Genomic DNA, 23,084 nt, shown 5'->3' with positions numbered 1-23,084 from the left:
GAGTGAGCTATTTGGATAGTTCTTTAATGACACAGCTATGCTGTACGCTATCATATCATTTAATGTTCCTGGAAATGTACCAGATTCAGTCAGCTGTTCTGAGTCTTTCTGGTGGGATCCTTCATCAAGATTTGGTCAAGATAAGTAGAATATCTTTCTAAGACTGACCAAAAAAGCCAGGGAGGGGGAAGCCAGAAGTGGCTGCATATTTGCGAGCTCTGGTGTTAATCATCCTTTAATCCTTTTTTTTCTTTGATGAACAACCATAATTATTTGATATTGGTGTGTATGTCCTGTGCTATGTTCCTGGAAGATCCTGGCTAGATTTTGGCAATGGGAAATTGTGTTAAGTAAAGAGAATCCTTGTTTGACTGAGGCGGTCAGAGGCAGCTGGCATGGGCCCCAGTTCGCAGTGATGGTTTCGCTAGTGAGCAGGCCTACACCTCAGCGATGCCATTGACATCGAGATGGCTGCCATTCTGAGGGAAGTAGTGGATGACGATCTTGGTCCCATGGCACAGGCTATTTATTGGTGCTCACATTGATGAACTGCGAGATAACCTAAAGATGAAGCGGGGAAGAGAATTCTATCAGTAAATAGGGCAGTCTCCTCAGTGGGGGCTCATCTTCTGTCCTTGGAACTCCAAATGCACGCAATGTAAAAATATACTGCTCAATTCAGGGAGATGGGGCTGGACAGGGAGTGTCCGTGCACCGGGACTTCCGAGGGATTTGGGAATGAGTGCTCGGCCGAATTTGAGAAATGGCTGCCAAGCTTTCACAATCTCGAGCTAAAGGTTGGGCGTTTTGAGTTCGATGGAGCACATTGTGTCCGGTCTTCGAGGTGGAGTCGGTTGAGGGTTCGGACCACTGCTCTTGTGTTGTCTCGTCCCCAATGTTCGCCGAGAAGGGTTGGAGATGACCTGACGTGACTGGTCGTCGCCACCCTCCAGGGCCTAGGTTTCCTACTACTGGGGCTTCAGGACTATGACATGGCGGGGGTGCAAGGGGTTTGGTGAAACTGAATGGATCCTGGATGTTGCTAGATGATCCGTTCATGGTTTTGGCCTTTCCAAGCTCTGTAGACAATGATATTATCCTGCGGTTCATCACTAATCCTGAACTTTGTTCCTTCATGATTATATCGCTGATTTTGTGTTAATATCTTTCATCCTAACTATGATATATGAGCACAGAGGTGTTTGTCGCCCGTTATCCTGTTATATTGCAAAGATCATGCTGAGTTGGTAGTGTGACATGAGGGTTGTGCTCTATTTACCTAGTTGTGTGTTTATATATATATATATATATGTGCTGTAATCCTTGCTTTTATAATGAGGGAGTACATTTTTTAAGTACCCTTCATTTTGTGTACAGAGAAGGCAGTATGGTGGCATAGTGGTTAGCACGGCTGCCTCACAGCGCAGGGACCTGGGTTCAATCCTGGCCTTGGGTGACTGTGTGGAGTTGTATGTTCTCCGGATTACTACATTTACTTGGCTGTGCCGGTAATGGCAGTGGCCACTTGATTGAGTAGGTTAGGACAGTAGTAACTGTGTTTACCTGGGTCATGTGGAGAGTATGTTGGGTGGTGAAGTAGGTCACCCTCCCCCGAGATTTTAAACATTTTTAAAATTCATTTTTACGGGATGTGTGCTTCGCTGGCCCTTCCCTAGTTGCCCTTGAGAAGGTGGTGATGAGCTGCCTTCCTGAATCCATGCAGTCCATAGGGTGGAGGTACACCCACTATGCTGTTACGGAGGGAGTTCTAGGATTTTGACCCAGTGACAGTGAAGGAACTGCAATATATTTCCAAGTCAGGATGGTGAATGACTTGGTGAGGAATTACCAGGAGATGGTGTTTTCATGTATCTGCTGCCCTTGTCCGTATAGATGGTCATGGGTTTGGAAGGTGAATGATTCACCTGAGGAAGGAGCAGTGCTCCGAAAGCTAGTGGTTAGAAACAAATCTGTTAAACTTTAACCTGGTGTTGTAAGACTTCTTACTGTGCTCACCCCAGTCCAATGCAGGCATCTCCACATCATCTTTCTTTGTGCCAGGTATGACTCCAGCCATTGGAGGTTTTCCTTCCGATTCCCATTGACTCCAGCTCTGCTGGGGCCCCTTGATGCCATACTCGATCAAATGTTGCATTGATGTCAAGGATAGTCACTCTAACCTCATGTCTGGAGTTCAGCTGTTTGTCCATGTTTGAACCAAGGCAATAATGTGGTCAAGAGCTGAGTGACCCTGGCGGAACGCAAACTGAGTGTCAGTGAGCAGCATATTGCTGAGTAAGTACTGCTTATAGCACTGTTGCTGATCACTTCCATTAATTTACTGATGATTGAGAGTAGATTGGTAGGGCGGTAATTGGCCAAGTTGGATTTGTCCCCCTTTTTGTGTACAGGACAAACTTCTGCAATTTTCCACTTTGCCGGGTAGATGCCAGCATTGTAGCTGTACTGGCTAGGCTCATGGGAAGCTCTGGAACATGAGTCTTCAGTACCATTGACGGAATATTGTCAGGGCCCTTGGCCGTTGCAGTATCCAGTGCCTTCAGCGATTTCTTGATATCACATGATGTTAATTGAATTGGCTGAAGACTGGCATCTGTGATACTGGGGACCCCTGGAGTAGATTGAGATGGATCATCCACTCAGCATTTCATGTTGAAGATTATTGCAAATGCTGCAGCCTTGTCATTTGCGCAGATGTGCTGGGCTCCTCCATCATTGAGAATGGGGATATTCGTGGAGCCTCCTCCAGTAAATTGTCCACCACTACTCATGACTGGATGTGGCAGGACTGCAGAGCTTAGATCTGACCCGTTGCTTGTGGGATCGCTTTGCTCTATCTACCACTTGCTGCTTGAGTTGTTTGGCACACAAGTAGCCCTGTGTTGTAGCTTCACCAGGTTGACACCTAATTTTTCGGTATGCCTGGTGTTGCTCCTGGAATGCCCGCCTGTACACTTCTTTGAACCAGGGTTGATCCCCTGGCTTGGTGGTAGAGTGGGGGACATGCCGGGCCATGAGGTTATAGGTTGTGGCTGAGTACAATCAGTCTAGCAGTTACGTACTGTTATAACCTGCCTGCTTACCATTGGCTGGGGACTAATGACAATCCCACAATCCTGTGGGAGTATGAGCTTCCCCAATGAGGGGGGCGGAGAAACCATTAGTAAACTCCAAGTATAAATAAAGCTGGCCAGTTTAGGAACCAGCAGGGAGGAGTGTGCAGCAAGGGGTGTGCAGCAAGGGAAGTTGCTGCTGCTGTTATATATATACATATGTTATTGTAAATAAATGTTATTACTTTGTATCCTTAAACTTGTGCTGGATTCTTCGTGGCCCTTACAAAACGTACTTTAGGACACAACTATCTTGGCTAGTAGCAGTGCTACCGAGCCACACTTGGTGATGGACATTGAAGTTCCCTACCCAGAATACATTCTGTGCCTTTGCCCCCTCAGTGTTTCCTCCAACTGGTGTTCAACATGGAGGAGTACTGATTCATCGGCTGACAGTGGATGGTCTGTGGTAATCAGAAGGTGGTGGCGAGCTGCCTTCTTGAACCGCTGCTATCCCTGTGGCCCAGGTACACCCACAGTGTTGTTAGGGAGGGAGTTCCAAGATTTTGCCCCAGCGACATGAAGGAATGGTGATATATTGCCAAGTTCGGAAAGTGCGGGTTTGGAAGCTTCCAGTTGCCGGTATTCCTTAAGTCTACTGCCCTTGACCTGCTAGATGGTAGGTCATAAGTTTGGAAAGTGCTGCCTAAGGAGTCTTGGTAATGCCATTGAATGTCGAGGAGAGATGGTTAGATTCTCGCTTACATTAACACTGCAGTGAAGTTGCTGTGAAAATCCCCCAGTCGTCACACTTTGGCGCCTGTTCGGGTACACTGAGGGAGAATTCAGAATGTCCAAATCACGTAACAGCACGTCTTTCGGGGCTTGTGGGAGGAAACCGGAGCACCTGGAGGAAACCCACCCAGACACAGAGAACGTGCAAACTCCACACAGACAGTGACCCAAGCTGGGAATCGAACCCGGGTCCCTGGCGCTGTGAAGCAACAGTGCTAACCACTATGCTAAGTGGTCATTGCCTGTTACTTGTGTGGCACAAATGTAACTTAGTATTAGAAGTATTATAAAAAAGCGACTCTGAAGACTGACAATTCCCCAGAACTTGTTGGTTTGTACCGTAGGTTTTTAAAGGAGGTAGGTCAGAAAAATGCAGTTACTTTATCCATAATCTTCCAAGCTCCCTCAATTTAGGAACTGTGCCTTTAGATTGGAAAATTGAAAATGTAACTCCATTGTTTAAGAATGGTGAGAGAAGAACTAGGAAATTATATACCTATTAGTCTAACATATATCGTGGGGTAGTTACTGGAATCTACAATTAAGAACAGAGTGACTGAGCTCATTAGAGAAAGCCAACAGGACTTTTCAACGGGAAGGTCACGTCTCAAATCTAATTGAATTTTTTGACGGAGCAACTAAAGCAGTAGACAAAGTCAGTAACAACAACATGTCTCTGGATGAAGCCTATATGGACTTCCAAAAGATGCTCCATAAAATTCCACCTAAGAAAACATTGCTAAAATGGCGGCACAGTGGTTAGCACAGCTGTCTCACAGCTCCAGGGTCCCGGGTTCAATTCCGGCCTCGGGTAGCTGTCTGTGTGGAGTTTTCACTTTCTCCCTATGTCTGCGTGGGTTTCCTCTGGATGCTCCGGAGTTTCCTCCCACAGTCCAAAGATGTGCACCTTAGGTGGATTGGCCATGCTAAATTGCCCTGAGTGTCCAAAAGGTTAGGTGGGGTTACTGGGTTACGGGGCTGAGGTGGAGGCGTGGGTTTAAGTAGGGTGCTCTTGCCGAGGGCCAGTGGATACTCGATGGACCGAATGGCCTCCTTCTACACTGTAAATTTTATGAAGTAAAATGGAGCTCATGGTTAGGAGAGTGATTATACGGTAGAACACGGAAGGTAGGGATAGTGGGTGTGTACTCAAATTAGTAGGAAGTGACTGGCGGTATATCCCACAAGGAACTGTATTGCAGGTTCAATTATTGACAATATTAATTACTTGGATATCACAGTAGAGAGCCACATATCAAAGTTTGCCAATGGTACAAAGATTGGTGGCATGGTCAGTAGTGTAGATGAAAGCAGACAGTTAGAAAAACAATATTTATAGATTAAGTGAGTGGGCTAGATTGTGGCAGATGGATTTCACTGTTGGTAACCACGAGGGCATTCATTTTGGATCAAAAAAGGATAGATCTAAAGATCTAAAAGGATTTTCTAAATGGTCAAAAGCAAGGAACAGTGGGGGTCCAAAGAGATTCAAGGATCTGTGAACATAGATCATTAAAATATAGTGGTCAGGTACAAAAACTAATTCAAAAGGCTAACGTAATATCAGCTTTGCTATCTAGTGAGACAGAATGTAAAGAGGAGGCAGTTTTGCTGCAGCTATACAAAGCTCTGGTTGGACCACATCTGAAGTACTGCGTACTGTTTCAGGTACTATATCTTAGGAAGGTATGATGGCCCGGGAGGAATTCCGGCACAAATCCATCAGAAAATTACCAGAGCTTCAAGGGTTAAATTAAGTGTAGGGATTCCATAAACTCGACTTGTAGTCTCTGCAATATAAAGATTGAGGTTTTTTAGGATTTTGAGAGGAATTGATAGGGTAAACCTTTTCCATTGATGAAGGAGTTTACAACAAGGGGACATTCACCTTAGTATCAGAACCAATCTGTTCGAGAGAGAAGTTAGGAAACGCTTATTCGTACAAAGAGTGGTAGAAGTGTGAAACTATCTCCCAGTTTTTACTAGCTCAAGGGTACAATGGGATATGGAGTTAAGATGGGCGTTGATACAATTATGGGAACTGAGAGCACAGGAAGAAGTCATTCAGCTGCTCATAACTATGCTGATTCTTCGAAAAAGCAGTTGTGCTTAGTGCTTCGTTACTGATTATAATCCATTGCCCATGAGGTTCCTCATTCCCAACTACCAGTCCAGTTCACTCTTAATTTATTTATGGAATCAACTTACGCTACTTTTTCAGCATATGTTTCAGATCCCGACAACTCTCTTAAGTGAAGATATTTTTCTTCATCTCCCCTCTAGTTCTTTTGCTGATGATTTTGAACCTCTGGCTATCGACCCACTAGCCAGAGGGAACAGCTTTTCTCTGTCTACTCTGGCAAAAGCCTCGCATCACCTTGCAAACCCGTGTTAGGTTCTGTGTTCCAAGGAAGACAGTCTCCTTGAGGAGAAGGTTCAACCTCTCCTCGTAACTGAAGCCCCTTATCCCTGGTAACATTGTGTTAAACCACCTCTGTACCCTTTCTAAGGCCTTTACATCTTTCCTGAAGTGTGGTGCCTGGAATTTCTCTGTTGGCCAAAGCCTAACCAGTGATTTATAAAGTTCAAACACAATCTCTTTGCTTTTCTATCCCTCCATTTATATATAAACGTCACCACAATCCCAGAGGACTATAGGCTGCTTTCCCCTTTGAGGGCTGACGAGTGGTGATTTAACCTGAGGGTCACCACACCTCAGGTGAGGAGCAAGGTTAAGAAGAACGGGCCTTTGTGAGTAACCTCAGCCAGTACGGAAACTGAACCCACGCTGCTGGCATCGGTCCGTATCAAGAACCAGCATTCCAGCCAACTGAGCTAATCCACCCCCCATTTCCATCTATACATACAAGTATTCCATATTCTTTTTAGTCACCGTATCAACTTGCCTGGCCATCTTTAAGGATTCATGCCGCTGGACACCAAGATCTCGCTGCTTATCCACACTTTTCAAATTCATGCTATTTGTAGTATTCTACTGATAAGAGTATAAATCAGTCATAATCTTGGTGAAATGCTGGCAGGGGCTGGTTTAGCACAGTGGGCTAAGCGCCCGCCGACCGGAGAATTCCGTCCGAGGTCAATGGGTTTTTCCATTGTCGGCGTCTTGCCCGTAGCGTTCTTGCGGCGGGCGGGGCGGGAGAATCCAGCCCTGTGTCCAGAACAAGATAAAACATCAAGTTTGGGTCACCTTTCCTGGGCATGGGAAACGTCAGCATTAAGATCAGTGGGGTAGACTCACAGTCACAGATCATGCCTGAAATACACACTTTCTCCATTGGTGGCACTGTGACTCTGCTTTCCATTTCAAACCCTGAACTTCCCTCAACCTCGAGGGGGTCCTTCACCATCATCAGAGGTCTGGACAGAATAAATAGGAAGAAACTATTGTTGCATCTGTCCAATTCATATACTTTTGACTAGTTTACTTACTCAAGTGTTTTTAACTTAGGTGTCTTTTAATAGAGAGCAGAACAAAGGACAAACACAAGTATAAATTCAACAATCTTTATTAAACACAATGAATCCATAAATTAACCCAAAATATATTATCCTAGAGATAACCAAGATTCAGTTATACTACCCACCAAAGATGGCTTGATTGAACGGTGGGCCCGATTCTTGAATCCATCTGGTCTGTCGTCATGGAGGTGGGTCTTGCTAACAGTTTCTTCCTTCCTGGTCAGTCTTCAGATGGTGAAGGTCACGTCCCACATCGAGCCTTCGCTGCCGATGTATCTCGGGTGCCTATTTTTATCCTCCATCCATTCACCCCCTTTTGCCACTTCCTCTGGCTTCCTGCCAATGAGGCCTCGAGAGGAGGTCTCAGCACCCAATGGTCTGGATGATGATCATTTGACAGGACAGCTGAGCCCGCCCAGGTGTCCATCTCCAGTGGCGTGGTCTGCACCTACCCCCTTAGCAAATAAGGTACCGGCGGGAACTCTGGGCTCCCGGGAATCTGGCTCAATCTAGGCTGCGGACAACAGACCAGTGCCTATAAATAGGGTGCGATGATCTCTTGATGGGTGATTGAAAGGGCAGGTCCAGTCAAGCCCAGGCAACCTGTCTGAATTTAAATGTTCCAACTTGGCCAAGTCCGAATTCTCATCAGGGTCTGTTTAGCACAGGGCTAAGTCGCTGGCTTTGAAAGCAGACCAAGGCAGGCCAGCAGCACGGTTCAATCCCCGTGCCAGCCTCCCCGAACAGGCACCGCAATGTGGCGACTAGGGGCTTTTCACAGTAACTTCATTTGAAGCCTACTTGTGACAATAAGCGATTTTCTTTTCATTTCATTTCATCAGGCCGTTTGCTGGAGCACTGCAATTTTTTTATTTAAAAAAAAATCAGTTCCCTTTTTTAAAAAATGTATTTTATTACAAACGTGTGTCAAAGCACCTCTCACACGCATCTGCTACCCCACTGAAAGAAGCCACTCATTCTTGCCCGAGTCATATGCACCCTGTGCACCACCTTAAACTGTATCAGGCTCATCCTTGCACAAGAGGAGGTTCCATTTACCCTGTGCAGTGTCTTACTACATACTCACCAATTGGTCTCCCCTCCCAACTCCACTTTCCATTTCTTCTTGAACTTCACCACACGTTCACCTCCCTGCTCCCCCAACCACTTGTATATATCCCCAATTCTTCCCTCCCCTTCCACATCCAGAAGCAGCAGTCGCTCCAGCAGGGTCTATCCTGGCAACCTAGGGAACCCTCTCCAGACCTTTCGCGCAAAGTCACTGATCTGCAGATACCTGAACCCGCTCCCCTTCGGCAGCTCTACCCTCTCCCTTAGCTTCTCTGGACTGGTGAACCCTTCCTCCAAATACAAATCCCTCACCTTGACCTGCCCCACTTCCCTCCACCTCCTGTGTGCACTATCCATTCCCCCCCCTGGCTCAAACCCATGATTCTCACACAGTGGCATTTGCACCGACACCCCTTCCACCCTAAAATGCCTCCTCAGCTGATTCCATATCTTCACCGTGGACTGCACCACTGGGCTCTCTGAATACCTACTCGGAGGCTTTGGCAACGCTGCCGTCACTATAGCCCTCAAACTAGACCTCTTACAAGATTCCTCCTCCATTCTAACCCATTCTGCCCCTTCTCCTTCCCACCACCACCGCACCTTGTCCACGTTTGCCACCCAATAATAATGAAACAAGTTTGGCAACGCCAACCCCCCCTGCTGCCTCTGCTTCTGTAGCAGGGTCCTCCCCACCCTCGGTACCTTCCCTGCCCATACAAAGTCCGAGATGATCGTGTCCACTTTCCGAAAAAAGGCCTTTTGTATAAAAATCGGGAGAGCCTGAAAGATAAACAAGAACCTCGCCAGAATATTCATTTTCACCACTTGGACCCTCTCCGCCAACGTTAAGTGCAGTGTGTCCCATCTCCTAAGATCCTGCCTGGCCTCATCCACCAGCTTCGTTAAGTTCCACTTATGGAGCCCCGACCATTCCCTCGCTGCTTGAATCCCCAAATACTTAAACCTATCCTTCGCTACCGTAAATGGCATCCCCCCTAAATTAGCCCGCTGTCCCAGCTCATTCACCGGGAATACCTCGCTTTTCCCTACATTCAGTTTGACCGTAAATGGCATCCCCCCTAAATCGGAGTACTGCAATTTAATTTAAAGTGTCCCATTCTTTAATTTGAGATGTCCAATTTTAATCGGGCTCAAAACTAGGCCTACGTTGGTTACCACATTGTCCTCATTGGTGGCATGGTTGAGTACCAGATGACACCGAATTAAGGTGAATGGCAAAGAACCAAAAGGGACATGAGGATAAACATCTTATGCACAGTCTGAGGGTGTGAGGCACCTTATTTCAATCTTTTGTTACCTGTTTCATTTGCTTATTTTTCGAGGTTCTTGGCTTCATTTTGATGACTCTCTCAAGTCGGATCCTGGGGTTTTGCGGAATTTCCCTGAAATGAAAGGAAATATTTTTACCCAGGGGATTCCCACTTCGCCATTCTTAGAGGCGAAACAGCAGGCACTGCAAGGAGCTCAAAGCAAAATGAAATTTAAAACATGGGTAATGCTGGAAATACTCAGCAGATTCGGCAGCATTTGTGAAGAGACAGAGTTAACGTTTCAGGTCGATGACTTTTCATCAGAGCACAAGAAGCCAGGCGCATTGGCAGCATTCCAGGAAAGGCAGATTCTCCTGTTAATAGCCAGCTCTGCCAGGGTTAGAGATCACTCCCCAGCAGTTCCATGGAGTTCCAAGAAATCTCTGTGTGATGTGGACCATGTGCACGTTACTTGCTTCAAGGATGCTTGGCATTGAAGAGAAGCTGTATCTGGATGATCTACTTCACAGCAAGTTAACTTGCCTGGGTTGATGTGTGAAACTAAGAGTTCACAAGTGGGTCAGTATCTGCCTACAGTGATGGACATTGAAAGATCTGCCACTCATTGTACAGCATTTTTACTGCTAGAGATGGTGAGAAATGCTGTGAGTTCCCTGCAGTCCACTTGCTTTGTTTCCCCCCGTTACGCATGTAAAGGCCTTTGCAGCGCGTCCACTTCAATAGGGAGAAATAATTTCTAATCTTTGACGATCAGCAGAGGTTTATGGGTACACACCCAATTGTCCATCTCTCATAGCATTAAAGGATTCCGTTCTTCCAACCTCTTGATTTGCTTCCTGCTCCTCCTCCTGAAATCTGTCCACCTTGGGAATGAAGTGCAATTGTTTCCTGTGTAACAGAAGAATGCTTGTTATAGTCAGTTCTAGACTTCTGAATTTGACAACTATTTGAGAATTCGAATCTTGTCTTTCAATTCCCTGCAAAATAGTGCGGCTTGGGCAGGTGTGCATGATGTAAGTGCAAAACAGCTTTAAATGGAACAGATGCATTATTGAAGGGTCTCATCCGATGCACCCACCTCACCCCTGCAACACCCCTTGCAATATGTCTTCTGGGATTCTCAGTGTTAATTGGATAGTTGCTATCAGGGGAATTTTCTGGTCTTGCTGTTCCGGACAGGCTCAGTGTCGGGTCAGTGGGGTGGATAGGTGTCTCACTTTGCAGCATTTAGAATGACATGATCGGAATCAGCATTTTACTGCCTTTGAATATGTTGGTATTCTACAAATATCCCATCCTAACTTTCACTTCTTTCTCCCCTCATGTTCCTCCCTCTCTATCCTACATCAACTTCTTTCCCAGTCCAATTACTGACCTCTGAGCAATGCTGAATCTAACTTAGAGACTGAGCACTGTATGGCTAGAAAAAGACTACCAACAATGTTGCTGTGTATGTCGGATGCGATTTAATGGCCTTGCCGTGCCCGAGAGGCCTTTCACGAGATTCGAGACGCTCAAAACATCTCGCGAGATTTAACGAGATCTTGTCACGATCTGGATCTCGCCTTTGCTGGGTGAGGTCAGCGAATGGCTCATTTAAATATGTCTGCACCGTATTCTCCAGAGCCCAGGAACTAACGGCCATGCTTGGGAAACCTCGCCTGCGTGCTGTTATGCATTGGTTTCCACAAACGTGGACCAGGCATAACGACACCTGGGGAGGGTTGTAGCCACCTAAATTGGCCAACTCCCGATTTAAAATGGCGAACAGCAAAGGCTGATGGGAAAGTCAGCCAACATAGACAGAAACCAGCAGCTGCAGGTTTGCTGTGTATTTACCTTTGCAAAGGCCAGACAACATCGATACCAGCGACCATCAGCATAACAAAATAGCAGCCATCTGCATACTGATGAGCAATCCCCGGGAACAATAAGTAACATTTTGGACACACAAAGCAAAGCCAGACTCCGCGGCGCCAGCAGGAGCCAACACAAAGGAGGTGAACGAGCACCTCAAGACCGCCCATCGATCAGGGAACCGCTCCATTATTGGAGAAAATCGAACCAAGCGATTGGGACAAAGTCCAATCACTTGGGACCAGGTACAGGGTCCACCCCGAAAGGCGGGAAGCCCCTGGGGACTATAAGAGTTGAGCCCCAAGTTCAAATTGCTCTCTCTTCACCTCTGCGTCCTGCCCGGGTCACCCAGCAACACGAACCAACCTTGACCGTGATCGGTGCAGTGACTCCTGACAGAAGTAAGTCTTAATTCAACGCTTGCTACGAGATAGGCGCTCCTAGCTACCAATCCATACCAACTTTGAATCCCGCAGGCTCAGAACCCGAACGAAAGGCCATTTGTTCCCCTGACCTGGTGGGCCAGTCCGAAGTTAAGTATAGGCCTGTTAGTTATAGAAGTAGCTTAGACGTAGAATTTGTGCATGAGTAGCGATTACTGTGTATAATAAATGTGCTTTGATTTGAATCTTACTAATCGATGTATTGGGTTATTGATCATTACTCGGACTTGAACATCGTGGCGGTATCTTCCTGGCGACTCGAGAGCAAAGGTAATAAAGCAGAGCAATTGAAACGAGAAAATCAGCAACAGAGTCTCGCAGGCCTGGGTGGTCAGGCTCTGGTCAGGGATCCCCCCTTAGAGATATGTTGGGTGCAATGGGGTGGGGTGGGGGTCCACAGGTTGCGGTAGGGTGTCTGAGGGGGGGTCGAAGTTCACGGCGACAATGGTGCCCGGACTCTGTTTTTGTCTCGTTAAATTGCACCCAATATTTCTCTATTATTTCGACTGAAGAATTAATGTATTGATTTTTAAATAAACTAAATGATGTTAAAATAACGGAGAGTGGAAAATCATACACGTGCATCAAACATTCATCCAATTATATGATTGGCAGCAATTTCTGCTATGAAGAAGTCATATGGATTGTTCCTCTCTCCACAGATGCTGTCAGACCTGCTCAGTTTTTCCAGCACTTTCTGCTTCTATTTCAGATATCCAGCATCTGCAGTATTTTGCTCATTTTTTTAATAGTTATTTCCAGACTTGTATCATTATGTGCCAATAATTAATGCCCTTACAAGAAGTTTTGATTGTTTTTATGAAAAGTTATTTACAATGATTACATAATATCATATTTTCCACGTGTAAAATGATTGAAACAACAACTCTGTTTTGCTTTTCAGAAGTAGAAAAGCTCGTAACGATGTAAAATCTGTAATCACCACCAGTACATATTACACAATTCAACGAAAAAATCTTTACATTTCGGAAAATGCAACAATATGGGTAGAAACAACAGATCAGAAAAACATGAGTCAGAGAACAAGGTCCATCACACTGATACCCAAGGAGTCAGGTAACGTACTCTAATTTCTGGTAAGCATCTCATTCGTATCTCTGTATTCTATGAAGGACCCAGTCATAAGACATCAATTACTGGTTCTAAATTAATGCTTATCAAGGTACCAGGAATAAAATACTAATTGGATAAAACAAGTCATACCGGTCAATTCTCAAAGTTCCTCAAAATAATCAAAAGTGAAAGTTACACATACGTTTTTTTGCTAAGGTCTCGACACATTTGTAGCACCATTGTATCGGTGGTAATGTTGAGAATACTTTGTGAGTTGTGTTTTCAACTGTTCACTGCAGGGTGAATGTGCAACACTTTCAACGGCCTTTAACTTAGAATAAGAGGATTCCTTCCAATAAATAACTAGGTAATACATTTTGGAACAGATCTAGCATGTAGCTATTTGTGCAGCTAAATGTAGATCTAAGGGCAGTTTCTGATCACTTGGCAGGTTTAAAAACTCTCGTGCTAGGTTCATTTTCAGAAGCGTACCTCATGTACCAATTCAAGGAGCCAACACTTCTTTACGTACGTACAGTATAGTGGCACAGTGGTTAGCACCGCTGTCTCACAACACCACAGACCCGGGTTCGATTCCAGCCTTCGGTGGAGTCTGCATGTTCTCCCCGTGTCTGTGTGTGTTTCCTCCGGGTGCTCTGGTTTCCTCCCACAGTCCAAAGATGTGGAGGCTAGGTGGATTGGCCATGATAAAATTGTTCCTTGGCGTCCAGGGATGTGTGGGTCGTGTGGGGTTACAGGGTTAGGATAGGGGAGTGGGCCTAGGTGGGTGCTCTTTTGGAGGGTCAGTAGGAACTCGATGGGCCGAATGGCCTCCTTCTGCACTGCATGGTATTCTATAATTAAGGAGCCAAAATTGATTTGCGCTTCAATTTTCTTCTCTTCCTATTGGGAAGTCCCCACCTTCTGTACAGTGCAACTGAGTAGCCTGATTAATGCGGCAATTTCAGAGAGTAGTCATCTTGCTGCAACAGACTAGTGTTCCCATTATCCTGCCCATTTTTGCCAGCTCACACCGGCATCTGCCCATGGATGCAAGCCTAGCCTGCGCAACCTTTCCTTATAAGCCAACCTACCCGTTCCTGGTATTCCTTCTCCAAATTGCTTCCAGTGTATTTACATCTTTCCTAAACAAGGAGACCGATCTTGTACACAGTACTCCAGATGTGGTTACTCCAATGCCATGGAGAGCTGTTTTACATCACAGAAAATACAATACAGAAGAGGAGCTTCGGCCCATCGAGTCTTCACTGACACATCTGGACTATAACAGATGTGTAAGGATCTGATGGATAATTATAGCTCAACTCTGCCGATTTTGTGATATGAAAACCCTTGATGTAAAATTGAGCCAAATCATGAAGGTTAAAAGAAAAGCTAATGCTTTTCTGTCACAAAGTTGAGGACACCACTGTGACTGAGCAGTTCAGGGAGTCACATTCAGTTAAAAAGATCCTACCATAACGAAAGTTGGATGATTGCACCTGAATTTTAATTGGTTGGTATTGATTGTTTCAGAGAGACCCAAAACACCTTTGAACATATCGTATAAGAGGATGACTGGTCAGTTACATTTGAAATATGATTTTTCAGAGAAACTGCAGTACGAGTTGAATTACAGGAAGCCTGGAACTGCAAACTGGCATTTGGTAAGTAAAATCAATCTTTGGAATTACATATTAAATATTTATGTGCAAATTAAATGTCTTGGAGGGATGCGATTGGGGGGGGGGGGGGAATAAGGAAAGCACCAACATTAGAAAGCTACAAAAACTAGGAAGAAGTTGGAAAGGCCCAACAGGTGGTTCTCAGTATCGCACCCGATTGGCGCTATTCTCCACCCACCCCCCCCCCCCCCCCACACGCCGGGTGGGAGAATCGCCGGGGCGCCGCGCGAATCGCGCCCCGACCCCCGCACGCGATTCTCCCACCCCCCGGAAAACAGCGGCGCGCGATTTGCACTGGGCCGCTCGGAGAACCGGCGATTCTCCATTCGGATGGGCCGAGCGGCCGCTACAACACGAAAGGTTCCCGGTGGCGCCGTCAACCCCTGGTCGCTGCCGGCGGGAACTCTACAGGAACACTGGGGGGGGGCGGCCTGTGGGGGGGGGGGGCTCCTTCACCGGGGTGGCCTCCGATGGGGCCGGCCTCACCTCCTCCACCCCCCCCCCCCCCCCGGGTCTACCTCCTTCCGTGCAAGGCCCCAGAACACCGGCTCCATGTTGGTGAGGGGCCGGCGTGCGTAAGACGTTCTCCGCGCAAGCATAGGATGGCGCGGCCCAATTGCGTGGGTTGGAGCGGCGCCCATTTGGCAGCGCGTAGGGACGCTGGAGCTGTGGGGTCCAGAATAGGTAGTGTGCGGGCCCTGTTTGCGCTGTCGTGAAATGCAGGATTTCCTGTGGTCGTTCCCCTTAGTAACAAGGATACCACTTTGGATACTGTTGGGGGGGGGACTTACCAGGGGTAAGCCATGGGGTGCAGGTCTCTGGCACAGAGTCTGTCCCTGTTGCTCAGAAGGGAAGGGGGGAGAGGAGTAGAGCATTAGTCATTGGAGACTCCATAGTTAGGGGGATAGATAGGAGATTCTGTGGGAACGAGAGAGACTCGCGGTTGGTGTGTTGCCTCCCAGGTGCCAGGGTGCGTGATGTCTCGGATCGTGTTTTCGGGATCCTTAAGGGGGAGGGGGAGCAGCCCCAAGTCGTGGTCCACATAGGTACCAACGACATAGGTAGGAAAAGGGATAGGGATGTATGGCAGGAATTCAGGGAGCTAGGGTGGAAACTTAGATCTCGGACAAACACAGTTATTATCTATGGGTTGTTACCCATGCCACGTGATAGCGAGATGAGGAATTGGGAAAGAGAGGAGTTGAACGCGTGGCTACAGGGATGGTGCAGGAGGGAGGGTTTCAGATTTCTGGATAACTGGGGCTCATTCTGGGGTCGGTGGGACCTCTACAAACGGGATGGTCTACACCTGGACCAGAGGGGCACCAATATCCTGGGGGGGAAATTTGCTAATGCTCTTCGGGAGGGTTTAAACTAGTTCAGCAGGGGCTTGGGAACCTGAATTGTAGCTCCAGTATACAGGAGGTTGAGAGTAGTGAGGTCATGAGTAAGGTTTTAAAGTTGCAGGAGTGTACCGGCAGGCAGGAAGGTGGTTTAAAGTGTGTCTTCTTCAATGCCAGGAGCATCCGGAATAAGGTGGGTGAACTTGCGGCATGGGTTGGTACCTGGGACTTCAATGTTGTGGCCATTTCGGAGACATGGATAGAGCAGGGACAGGAATGGTTGTTGCAGGTGCCGGGGTTTAGATATTTCAGTAAGCTGAGGGAAGGTGGTAAAAGAGGGGAGGGGTGGCATTGTTAGTCAAGGACAGTATTACGGTGGCAGAAAGGACGTTTGATGAGGACTCGTCAATTGAGGTAGTATGGGCTGAGGTTAGAAACAGGAAAGGAGAGGTCACCCTGTTAGGGGTTTTCTATAGGCCTCCGAAAAGTTCCAGAGATGTAGAGGAAAGGATTGCAAAGATGATTCTGGATAGGAGCGAAAGCAACAGGGTAGTTGTTATGGGGGACTTTAACTTTCCAAATATTGACTGGAAACGCTATAGTTCAGTACTTTAGATGGGTCTGTTTTTGTCCACTGTGTGCAGGAGGGTTTCCTGACACAGTATGTAGATAGGCCAACGAGAGGCAAGGCCATATTGGATTTGGTACTGGGTAATGAACCAGGACAGGTGTTAGATTTGGAGGTAGGTGAGCACTTTGGTGATAGTGACCACAATTCGATTACGTTTACTTTAGTGATGGAAAGGGATAGGCATATACCGCAGGGCAAGAGTTGTATCTGGGGGAAAGGCAATTATGATGCGATGAGGCAAGACTTGGGATACATCAGATAGAGAGGAAAACTGCAGAGGATGGGCACAATGGAAATGTGGAGCTTGTTCAAGGAACAGCTACTGCGTGTCCTTGATAAGTATGTGCCTGTCAGGCAGGGAGGAAGTGGTCGAGCAAGGGAACTGTGGTTTACTAAGGCAGTCGAAACACTTGTCAAGACGAAGAAGGAGGCTTATGTAAAGATGAGACATGAAGGTTCAGTAAGGGCGCTCGAGAGTTACAAGTTAGCTAGGAAGGACCTAAAGAGAGAGCTAAGAAGAGCCAGGAGGGGACATGAGAAGACTTTGGCAGGTAGGATCAAGGATAACCCTAAAGCTTTCTATCGATATGTCAGGAATAAAAGAATGACTCGGGTAAGAGTAGGGCCAGTCAAGGTCAGTAGTGGGAAGTTGTGCTTGGAGTCCGAGGAGCTAGGAGAGGTGCTAAATGAATATTTTCCGTCAGTATTCACACAGGAAAAAAACAGTCTTGTCGAGGAGAATACTGAGATTCAGGCTACTAGACTAGAAGGGCTTGAGGTTCATAAGGAGGAGGTGTTAACAATTCTGGAAAGGGTGAAAATAGATAAGTTTCTGGGCCGGATGGGTTTTATCCTAGGATTCTTTGGGAAGCTAGGGAGGAGATTGCTGAGCCTTTGGCTTTGATCTTTAAGTCATCTTTGTCAACAGGAATAGTGCCAGAAGACTGGAGGATAGCAAATGTTGTCCCCTTGTTCAAGAAGGGGAGTAGAGACAACCCTGGTAACTATAGACCAGTGAGCCTTACTTCTGTTGTGGGCAAAATCTTGGAAAGGTTTATAAGAGATAGGGTGTATAATCATCTGGAAAGGAATAATTTGATTAGACATAGTCAACACGGTTTCGTGAAGGGTAGGTCATGCCACACAAACCTTATTGAGTTCTTTGAGAAGGTGACCAAACAGGTGGATGAGGGTAAAGCAGGTGATGTGGTGTATATGGATTTCAGTAAAGTGTTTGATAAGGTAGGCTACTGCAGAAAATACGGAAGCATGGGATTCAGGGAGATTTAGCAGTTTGGATCAGAAATTGGCTAGCTGGAAGAAGACAAAGGGTGGTGGTTGATGGGACGTGTTCAGACTGGAGTCCAGTTACTAGTGGTATACCACAAGGATCTGTTTTGGGGCCACTGCTGTTTGTCATTTTTATAAATGACCTGGAGGTGGGCGTAGAAGGATGGGTGAGTAAATTTGCAGATGACACTAAAGTCGGTGGAGTTGTGGACAGTGCGGAAGGATGTTACAAGTTACAGAGGGACATAGATTAGCTGCAGCGCTGGGCTGAGAGGTGGCAAATGGAGTTTAATGCAGAAAAGTGTGAGGTGATTCATTTTGGAAGGAATAACAGGAAGACAGAGTACTGGGCTAATGGTAAGATTCTTGGCAGTGTGGATGAGCAGAGAGATCTCGGTGTCCATGTACATAGATCCTTGAAAGTTGCCACTCAGGTTGAGAGTGTTGTTAAGAAGGTGTACGGTGTGTTAGCTTTTATTGGTAGAGGGATTGAGTTTCGGAGCCATGAGGTCATGTTGCAGCTGTACAAAACTCTGGTGCGGCCGCATTTGGAGTATTGCGTGCAATTCTGGTCGCCGCATTATAGGAAGGATGTGGAAGCATTGGAAAGGGTGCAGAGGAGATTTACCAGAATGTTGCCTGGTATGGAGGGAAGATCTTATGAGGAAAGGCTGAGGGACTTGAGGCTGTTTTCGTTAGAGAGAAGAAGGTTAAGAGGTGACTTAATTGAGGCATACAAGATGATCAGAGGATTGGATAGGGTGGACAGTGAGAGCCTTTTTCCTCGGATGGTGATGTCTAGCACGAGGGGACATGCCTTTAAATTGAGAGGAGATAGATATAAGACAGACATCAGAGGTAGGTTCTTTACTCAGAGAGTAGTAAGGGTGTGGAATGCCCTGCCTGCAACAGTAGTGGACTCGCCAACACTAAGGGTATTCAAATGGTCATTGGATAGACATATGGACGATAAGGTAATAGTGTAGATGGGCTTTAGAGTGGTTTCACAGGTCGGCGCAACATCGAGGGCCGAAGGGCCTGTACTGCGCTGTAATGTTCTATGTTCTATGCGACGGCGTTCACGACGGCGCGAACACTTGGCCTCAATATCGGAAAATCGCCCCATACGAGTTTCGGAACAATCTCAAAGCACTTTCCATATAAATGCAGCAAGGAAAGTGGGTAAGATCCTGTTAACACTGGTGAGGTGAAAGCCTCATCAATGTGTTTGTGTGTCACAAGCCTCGAGAGAAATGTTGATGAGGACAGCAGGAGAACTCTCAGCGTTGAGTGTTATGGGGCGGTTTTAACTGGCACCTGTTCAGTTAAACAGGAAGTGGGATCTTAGTTTAGCACGTAATTTGAAGCAAGCACAACGAAAAGTGCATTTGCTCAATTTAGATTATGAGCCCACGCGCAAGGTATGGGATTTAAAACACCAATTTTTCACCAATAAATGAGCTAACAACTAAGTCAAAGACACACACACACAATAAAAGGAAAGGTAAATTGTCCCACCAAAGACTAAGGCATCGGCAGCAAATGTTGCCATGGATGGTAAACGGTGACCATTATTTTACACCCTGATTCTCCATTGAAGCCAATCAGGCATATAAAAGGCAGGAAATCCTGACCACCAGATTCTTTTATGATGTTTGTGTTTATCAATATTACCACTAGGATATATTGCATTGTATTATTGTTTATCAAGTTGAAACTTCCAGGAGTCATAACTCTGGGATACCCCAAAGATACACTGGGATATCCCTTCCTGGAGGTCCCATGACTGCCCTGCATTCAGAACCATCTTAAAGTATAAATGAAATCACAAACTTCGGGTGGTTCTGAAAAAGTTAGAAGAATTAAAACCACTTCTAATTCCTGTTAGTACTGACCCACCCCCCCTCCCCATGGGACTCCACCCACTCAAGGAAAATAAATGGGTAAACCCCCCTCCCCCACGAGACCCGCTGAACACTTGACCTCCTCCCAGGGACCACCCCCATTGACCAAATGCCCTGAACAGCCGCACCCCCCAACACTGACCACCCTTCCCTCCTGAATACTCGACCTTCCCTCACTGACCAATTGACCACGCAAGCACCCCACCCCGACTAACACCTAACTACTTGACTCCCTCCCTGACCATCCAACCCTTCTTCTGCTGACCACCTGACACTGTCTCTCCTCTGACCGACCTACCAGACAAACCGACCCCCCTCGACCACCCAACCCCCTCCCACTGACCAACTGATGCCCCCCCTTCCCAGACCACCCGACCCATCAACCCCCCTCCCCCCATTCCTACCCATATACTTTACAAACTTGCCTTCTCCCTGGCATCTGAATGTGACTGGACATTTAAACATTCCTGCTTTATGGCAGCTGGTACCATAAAAGGCTTATTTACTTCTTGCTCTCCAGCACTCAGCGAGGCCTCAGGAATGCGTTGCCCTGCACAGTCCTCGCCCGCCTGAGTCGAAGATTGGGCGAGAAAGGAGCAGCTGGCATGTAACTCGGAGTGGAATGGCAATCCTACTCCTACAGGTTTTTGCTGACCTGTGACACAGGCTGCATTTGAATTTGAGCTTCATTTAATTGCAGCCGTTGTCAGTAAGATGCACACTAGTGGAGGTGTGGAACCAACAGAATATTTGAAAATTCAGGTGAATAGAGCACGACAAACTGCATTCATCACCTATCCCTGATTGAACTCTACACACCAGTATCAGGTCTTGTGGCTCACTGAGAAACATACTGCCTCTAGGCCAGAAGCTGCAGGTTTAAGTCCCGCTGCTACACTTGATGGCGAAGGAAGGTGCTTTCATAATGCAACCAAACAGCTTGCGTATCAATGTGGAAATCCTTCCCTCACAGACCAATGGTAGGTGGTGAGAGTGGGAGAGATTCCTGGTCAGCCATGTGATGGTGTGATGAATGTAGAAATTTCAGATATATTGCATTATATATAGTATATTTGTATTTGGTGCAGTAAGGGTTAAAGTCTTGGGATAGTATGTGTACGACTGCTGCAGTGGCATTTTTAAAATCCTGGTTTCTAGGACAGCAAGGCTTTTTGGGAGCCAGAGGTGCAATTAAAACATCATAAAATGTTGGACTAATGGATTTTTGTTTATATTAAGTGGGTTCCCTGTTGAGTATTTAATTAGAGCATTGTGTTCAGTGGGGCCGCACGGTGGCACAGTGGTTAGCACTGCTGCCTCACAGCTCCAGGGATCTGGGTTCAATTCCAGCCTCGGGTGACTGTGTGGAGTTTGCACTTTCTCCCCGTGTCTGCGTGGATTTCCTCCGGCTGCTCCGGTTTCCTCCCACAGTCCAAAGATGTGCAGTTTGGGTGGATTGGCCATACTAAATTGCCCCTTAGTGTTCAAAAGGTCGGGTTACTGGGTTACGGGACAAGGAGGAGGCATGGGCTTAAGTAGGGTGCTCTTTCCAAGGGCTGATGCAGACTCAATGGGCTGAATTAGCCTCCTTCTGCACTGTAAATTCAATGATAGTAAGATGATGTAGTTAATGGGAAGAGCCAAGGGCTGAAGCAGTCAAGTGTTGAGAGTTCAGTTTGGGTTTAGATTGGGGTGTGAACAGAAGTCAAGCATCCGCTCTCTATACAGTTCAGTTAAACATTTGTCTGTGGACAGACTAGCAGTTTCTTTCCAAGCAGCTCAGATTTTTAGTTGGGAGCTGGAAGTCAAGCTATGAAGGCAGTTTCTGAAGACTTCAGCTAGAGATCCTGCATTGTTCTGACAAGGTCAGCTCTCTTTCTTTAAAGCAGTCTCAAAAGATTTCTCTTTTTCAAAGTGGAGCTTCAAGAGATCTGTGTACAGCAAATATCCCTGAGTGCTAACTGTATTTAAAAGTGGATTGGGATCTGAGATGGTCCTGTTGTTTGAGTGGAAGTAAAGATAGCGGTTGAGGGTTATTGTGTCACTGTACTGATTAGCATTGTTCAAAGGGTAATTCTAAGCTATTTTTTGTGTGATGTTAAATATATTTTAATACTGTGTTAGTAATTAAGTTTGTTTTAATATAACACATCCCAATTTTGTGTCCAATCACTCCTGGAGTGAGGCATCCTTTCCTCACAGTCTTACAAAATTAAAATAAAGTACTAGGGTCTCTGTCCAGTATCCTAGCCACTGTTGGGGTTTGGTCTAAATCATTATAATGGAAAGAAAGCTGGAGCCTACACCATCACTATCCATAGCTTCAGATAACAACATTCCTGTAAAAGTGCATGTTGCTACAACAATCCAAACTCCCTGCGTGAACTGTAGCACACAACACCACAGGTGGGATTTTCCAGCCGTTCCCGCCGGTGGGATCTCCGATCCTGCCAACGACGACCGGCCAATGGCGACCCGCTTCTGCCGCCATTTTGGGGCGGGTGGGAGGTGTGGAAAATCCCGCCCCATGTCATTGTGTTCGAATTCAGAGGGTTTTTGGAACAGGCCAGGCCTCGGGCGCGTGGCAGTTGTGTCAGGTCCGGCTCTTGTGTGAGAGTGCTGGGGTCAGGAGTGGTGGAAAGTCAGGCCTGGCAGCGGCGGCGGCGGGGATCGGGGAGGGGGGTGGAGTTTGCCTTGGGTGTTTGGGGAAGAAAGGGTCAGCAATCAGGAAGGGGAGTTCCCATGTGGTGGAAGAGTCCAAATAGTATGGGGAGAGTCCAGGTGGGTGGAGAAATCCTGTAAGGGTGGGGCATCCCGTGGGGGTGGAAAGTAATCTGGGGGAGCGGGCTAGCCCCATGGTGGGGATGGAGGTAATCAAGGTGGGGAGGGGCAATCCTCTGGGAGTTTGGGGTTGTGCGAAGAGGGGCTGTTGGAGTTTCCTGGGGGTGGGGAAGTTATTACAGCTGCAGTGATATATTAAGTCAATCATGATTATGCCAAGTTAATGGCTAAAATATGTATTAAAGATAAGTACGTAAGGATGAATGAAAATATTGAGACTTTCCACCTCAGCTAAGAATGAGCAGTGGGTTAATCTTTTGAGATAGAGATTATTTTGAAAACATAGATTTTGCACTATTTT

The 23,084-nt window shown here is 46.6% G+C and overlaps 1 protein-coding gene across 1 annotated transcript in view; it reads left to right on the top strand.

Annotated features, from left to right (window-relative positions):
• LOC140429215 (interleukin-6 receptor subunit beta) overlaps positions 1-23,084 on the top strand; it is a 108,558-nt gene that overhangs the window by 10,158 nt on the left and 75,316 nt on the right. The window contains exons 4-5 of the mRNA XM_072515934.1: positions 12,920-13,092; positions 14,626-14,756. Coding sequence (XP_072372035.1) covers positions 12,920-13,092; positions 14,626-14,756 — 304 coding nt within the window. The remainder of the gene's footprint in view (positions 1-12,919; positions 13,093-14,625; positions 14,757-23,084) is intronic.

This window comes from Scyliorhinus torazame, chromosome 9, assembly GCF_047496885.1.
Source record: "Scyliorhinus torazame isolate Kashiwa2021f chromosome 9, sScyTor2.1, whole genome shotgun sequence".
Taxonomy (NCBI): Eukaryota; Metazoa; Chordata; class Chondrichthyes; order Carcharhiniformes; family Scyliorhinidae; genus Scyliorhinus; species Scyliorhinus torazame.
The sequence above is the reverse complement of the archived record's forward strand: the minus strand, read 5'-3'. Positions and strand labels throughout refer to the sequence as shown.